The following is a 5,872-nucleotide window of genomic DNA, read 5'->3' as shown; positions in this document are numbered from 1 at the left end:
GCGTAGAACGCAGTGAGGGCAGGTCCAGCAGGAGGAGTTGTCCACACGCCTGGCCTGCAGAGCGGAAATTCTTCTTCTCTGGCCTTCAGGGATCGGGCTGTAAGCTCTTGCCCTGGAGTCAAACATGCGCATCCACTCGGAAAACAGGCTGCCTGAGCACCTGGCCGGAGAGGAGGCTCGGCCCAGGGGCTGGGCCTGTGGGGCCGGGCCAGCAGAGCACCAGGCAGAAGGGAAGAGGCCCAGGTGGGGGAAGTGAGCCCCTGGAGTGGGGGGCTTCCCTCCCCACCACGCCGGGAGCCGGGGCCTGCCGGGCAGGCTGGAGGCGAGGTGAGGGTGTCTATTACGGGGTCCTATGCCAGGAATCCACACCGAGGGGACTGAGAACGGGAGGCGGGGGTGCATGTGGCACGTGTGACTTCCACGTGCAGTGGGGAGGCCTGCGGCGGCCGGCCGGAGCATCGAGTGGGGCTTGGACCTGGGCCGGAGCATCGGGTGGGGCTTGGACCTGGGCCGGAGCATCGGGTGGGGCTTGGACGCAGAGCTGCAGCACAGACGCAGGGACTGCAGGTGGGAGGGAGGAAGAGGAGGCTGTCCAGGAATGGGGACAGCACTGACCCCAGAGAGACGTGCAGGAAGAGTGTGATTGGCCGGGGAGGCGGAGCCGCGTGCCTGAGGGCAAGGCGCCCTTCCAAGTGGAGGGCGGGGGGAGGGAGGGGGAGCCAGATGGAGGCCGTGTCTCTACCTCTGGACAGGCAAGTTTTGGGGGTGCTCACCTGTGGTGTAGCACCCATGGCTCTGAAGCTGAAGGAACAAGGATTTCATTGTCCAGTGTAGCATAGAACCTTCTAGAACAGCTTGCATCTGCAGAAACCCAGGAGAGGTCCACTCTCCCCCTCCCAGCTGGGGCGGCCAAGATCATTGAATGAGCCTGCGCCCACTTTCCCGCACGGGCAGGGAGGGACACCTGTCCTGCGGTGATCTCTGGGGTCCCCCCGGACACTGGCCAGTGTAGGAGAGGTAGGGTGGCCGCGGGAACCCGTGGAGTCACAGCGCCTGCGCTCCTGCAGCCCTGGCCGCGGGCTGCCCCCGGTCCTAATGGAATCCCCGCCTCCCCTCTCTGCCCTGCAGCTCTACGTGTCCTCCGACCTGGGGAAGAAGTGGACACTTCTGCAGGAGCGCGTGACCAAAGACCGCGTGTTCTGGTGAGAGCCTGTCCGCCCCTCCCCAGGCCACCAGCCCCGGCCCTGGCGCCTCCCCTGCCCTGAGTCTGCCTGGGGAGATGGAACTTGGAAGTGGTCAAGAGTCCTGGCCGTGTCCACCTCCAGCCCTGGGGCATCACCAGTGGCCAGGCTGTGCTACCGCTGGGCCTTCCTCCCCGCACCTCTGCTGCTTCCTCAGAGGTAGAGGGGTGACCCGGGGTGGGCGGGGGCTCTGCAAATGCCAGCTCACGGTGTACCTACTTCTCTTTGCTGGAGCTGCCCCTGGCCCTGCCAGACGGGGTCCGCTCTCCTTCTCCACCCGGCCCCCTGTCGCAGGCCCGGGGCTCCCCTGCCTGGCCCCCACTGCGGAGCAAGGAGCAGCCCTGTGGAGACATTCGTGTCCCTGTGTGCCCACCCTGCCGGCCATGGGGCCCAGCAGGAGGGGCCAGGGCAGGCGAGGTGGGGCTGGATCCCAGGTGAGCTTGCAGACCACACCAGACCCGGGGGGCCTGCTCCTCACCCGCATTCCCCCATGGGGACCCCTCGGCCCTCAGTGGGACAGCAAGGCCGCTGAGCCTCCCAGGACCACTCCCTGGACACTGGACATAGAGAGGTCCGTGCAAGGCAGCAGCGGGGAGCGGGGAGCCAAGGCCGCGGGCGCAGGGCCCCATGCCAAACTGTGACCCCCAGTCCTTTTTTCTTTTTCTTTTTCTGTGTGTGTGTGTGTGCACATACCATTACTAGGGCTTGAACTTAGGGCCTCACACTCTCGGCTTCTTCCTTCCCTGCTAGCCCTCAAACACGTGAGCCAGTTCTGGCTTTCTGTTGGTTACTTTGAGAGTCTTAAGGATATGTCTGCCTGGGCTCTGCCTCTGAGAAGCGGGGATTACGGCGTGAGCCACTGGCACCAGCTCTGATTCCTTCTGACTCGGCTCTCTCTGGAGATGGACAGTTACCTTCAGATCCTCTCCATCTGCCACACGTGTGCGCGCACACACGCGGGCACACACACGTGCACACACACACACGTGCGCACATGTACGCTTCCATGCCTTCCTCTTTCTGTTGCACCTGAGCACTGATTTCTAACACATGTGGACGCAGACCTTGGATCTTGTCTCTTGGCCGGGCCAAGTCTTGTCTGGGGGGGGGGGCACACTGGGAACGCCCCTCCCCTCTCCTCGCTCGCTCATAACCAGGAGAGGGGTTGGTTTCCTGCCTCCACCCCCTGTCCCCGGGGCCTTCCTCAGGTCAGCGCTGGCCCTGGAGACCATGTCCTCAGCTCTGGGGACAACCGAGGCTGCCCTTCCATGCGTGGCCTCCGCAGTGCCCAGCCGCCACGGACGGCTCCGACGTCCGCCGTGGAGCATGGGAGCTGTGGCCAGAGGGCCTCGGACCCCAGGCATTCTCAGGGGGGCAGGGGGTGGGATTCTGGGCTGTGTCTGGCCGGGGACTGAGCAGTCCGTCCACGCTGAGGCCAGTCCCAGGTCAGGCTGAGGGCGTCACAGCCCCGCCTGGCTGGTGGAGACTCTCGGCTGGAGAGCACACAGCGCTCAGACGCTGGGAGGGTAATCAGCGCTAACTCAGACGTGCTACTATCTCAGATCAGTGTCCTGTCCAAGCCCGCAGAGGTGTTGTGTGTGGGAGATAACCACAGCAGGCATCTGGCTGCTGGGGCGACGTGCTTCCTCCCGGAACGTGCTGACAGCGGTGGTGCACATGCGCACGTATGCACATGTACGCGTGCACACACACACTCGCACACGCACACACACGCACACGTGAGTGCGTGTCTTAGCGGCATTTCCGCAGAGCTCTTTGTCCCTGAGGGGACAGCAGGACCTGTGGCAGCCCTGGCCTGGCTGCAGTGGACTGGCTGCACAGCACCCTCTCCCGAGGGAGGCCCGCGTGGCACGGGGAAGGTGGTGCCCTGCCCAGTGCCCGCCGCAGACCGGGCCTCTCGGTGGCCCAAACTAACGTCATCACAGCCGCCGCCGCCGCCGCCGAGTGCTTCCCGAGTTCATTACCACATGCCAGGCACCAGACTGGCTCAAAGCAATCCTCCTGGTCTTCCTAAGGCTACATGGGGAAACTGAGGCTCGGGGAGGCTGGAGCACTCACCCGAGGTCATGCTGCCCCTCAGCAGCAGCTCTAGGCCTGGGCCAGATCTGACTGTGGCGATCAACCCTGCAGCCCGGCTCTGAGGCCTCGGTCTGGTCATCAGTCAATGAGTGGGTAGGTGGGTGAGTGAATAAGAAAGCGAGGGAGTGAATGAATGAAGGAGTGAATACATGAGTGAAGGGTGGTAGGGTGTGGGCAGGGGTGGGTACCACTTTACAGATCATGGTGAGGTCAAGACCCAGCACCGGTCCACAGTGCATACTTAGCACTGGATACATGCAGGGAGGTGAATGGGTGAATGGAGGGACAGATGGATGGACGGATGGATGGTTGATAGATGGGTGGATGCATGCATGTGATGATGCTTAGTCCACTGGCGTTCTGCTGCTTGAACCAGGCCTCCAGCAATGGATAGATGGATAGACGGATGCTGGATGTGTGTGTGGATGGATGGATGGTGGATGGGTGGATATGCAGATGGATGGATGACTAGTGATAAATGGTGGGTGGGTGGCCGGATGGCTGGGCGACTGGCTGGATAATGGATGGGGAGATGGAGTGAATGGGTGGATGGCTGTGTGGTTGGAGGAGTTAAAGATGGGTAAAGGCACGTATGTTTACATGAGCGGATGGGCTAAGTTCAGATGACTGGGTAGTTGGACAGGTGCGTGGATGGACAGGTGGACTTATGACGGGGGACAGGTGGTGGACAGGTGGTGATGCTGATTGGCTTCTCGCTCTCCTGTGCGCTCCTGGGGAGCAAAGGCTGTGACTGGTTGGTCTCTGCATCCTTGGCTCCTGGCACGCCGCACTCTGCAGACCTTTCTTAAAACAGGGCATGTTGAGGGCAGGGGGCTGGGGGCGACGGCCACTCAATGCTGGTGGCGTGGAGAGCTGTGCCCCAGGTACCGGTGCCCCCGCGTGCTGAGAGCGTGGGGGAGGGCACACCCGTGCCCCCGCGGAGGGCAGGCGAGACGCGCCCCCGCCTCCATTCCTCCACCAGGCCACTTTCACGGGCCACACCGTGTACAGCGAGCAAGCTGTGGTCTTTGACCTGGCGCTGTGTGACCCTGCATCTGTGCTCACCTCCCTGGGCCTTGGCTCCTCATCTGTAAAATGGGTGAAAACCTGGGTGAGCATGGACAAGAGACCTGCGTGGTGCTGACCCCTGGGGACCCCCGAGCGCCCCGAGGACTGCCCCCGTGGTTGTAGCTATCAAGTATGTCCAAGGGAAAGACGCACCGTGCCCTGGAAGTCAATTCTGTCCCCGGGGTCGGGGTGAACGGTACCTGCTCTCTAAGGCAGAGTCCTGGGGCGGGGGGCGGGGGTGTGGGCTTCCTCGGGGTGGCTGGGGTGGAGTGTGAGATCGGGGGGTCACCCAGACCCACCTGGGAGCCCAGCCCTGCCCTGCCCGACCTGGGAGCGTGAAGCCTCCAGCACTCTGTTCTCTCCTGTGAAATAAGAATTCAAGCTCCGCTCTGCCGAACACCGTACGGCCAGGGCGTGTCCAGGGCCAGGGCACATGGTCCAGGACGGCAATGGGGCTCTGTCCCCCCCAAAAGCCCTGCAGAGCCTTGGGGAGGGCTCAATGCCTGAGAACCCGAGGCTTCCTGAGCTCCAGAGGGGGGGGAGAGGGAGGGGGGAGACAGACAGAGAGACACAGAGAGAGAGAGAACGAGAGAGGGAGAGAGAGACAGAGACAAAGAGAGAGGGGGGAGAGGGAGAGAGAGAGAACGAGAGAGGGAGAGAGAGAGAGGGAGAGAGAGAGAAGCACCATGCTTCTTCCTTTTCTCAACACCAGTCCTGGGGCTGGAACTCAGGGCCCGGGTGCTGAGCTTTATTGCTCAATGCCACTCAGCCCCCTGCCACTTGAACCACAGCCCACTTTGGGCTTGAGTGGTTCATTGGAGATAAGAGTCTCATGGAGTTTCCTGCCCGCCATCCTCCGATCTCAGCCTCCTGAGTAGCTGGGATGACAGTCATGAGCCGCAGATGCCTGGGCTTCGATGTTCTTGCAGGAGGGGGGTGACCGGGGAGCCACCAGTGGCTGCGGACAGGCACTGGCTGGCTCAGATCTGGCCCTGGCTAGAACCCCAGCTGCCCCCTGGGGCTGTGTGACAGGACAGGTCTCTTCACTCCTGGGCTCCCTGCCGTGATAACCGGGCTGTGCTGGGAGGTGGAACAGGAAGTCTGTGAGTGGACGTCTTCCTGGGAACAGCAGGACGCCACCCCAGCCCTGGGCTGGGCCGGAGGGACACTGGCGGGGCCTCTGTCTACTCCTGGGGGTCCCTGCACTCTTGCACAGACCATGGCCTCTGGACCACCGCGGCCTCCGGCGCTGTGGGGCCCAGAGGGCTCGGCGCGGAAGGGCCGTGGCCCCGCGGATGCCAGCGTCGGCTCTCTCCTCCAGGGCTGTGTCCGGCGTGGACGCCGACCCCAACTTGGTGCACATGGAGGCGCAGGACCTGGGTGGAGGTGAGTGGGGCGGGCACGGGCACAGAGGCCCCGCGTGGCCCTGCCCGCACGGCCGACCCGGGCCCCGCGTGGCCCTG

At 63.5% G+C, this 5,872-nt stretch overlaps 1 protein-coding gene across 1 annotated transcript in view; it reads left to right on the top strand.

Annotated features, from left to right (window-relative positions):
* Positions 1 to 5,872, top strand: part of Sorcs2 (sortilin-related VPS10 domain containing receptor 2) — a 150,077-nt gene that overhangs the window by 99,962 nt on the left and 44,243 nt on the right. The window contains exons 11-12 of the mRNA XM_013023893.1: positions 1,129 to 1,202; positions 5,731 to 5,795. Of these exons, the coding sequence (XP_012879347.1) occupies positions 1,129 to 1,202; positions 5,731 to 5,795 (139 nt within the window). The remainder of the gene's footprint in view (positions 1 to 1,128; positions 1,203 to 5,730; positions 5,796 to 5,872) is intronic.

This window comes from Dipodomys ordii, unplaced genomic scaffold (genome assembly GCF_000151885.1).
Source record: "Dipodomys ordii isolate 6190 unplaced genomic scaffold, Dord_2.0 Scaffold71, whole genome shotgun sequence".
NCBI classification, from domain to species: Eukaryota; Metazoa; Chordata; class Mammalia; order Rodentia; family Heteromyidae; genus Dipodomys; species Dipodomys ordii.
This window is presented reverse-complemented; position numbering and strand designations above follow the sequence as displayed.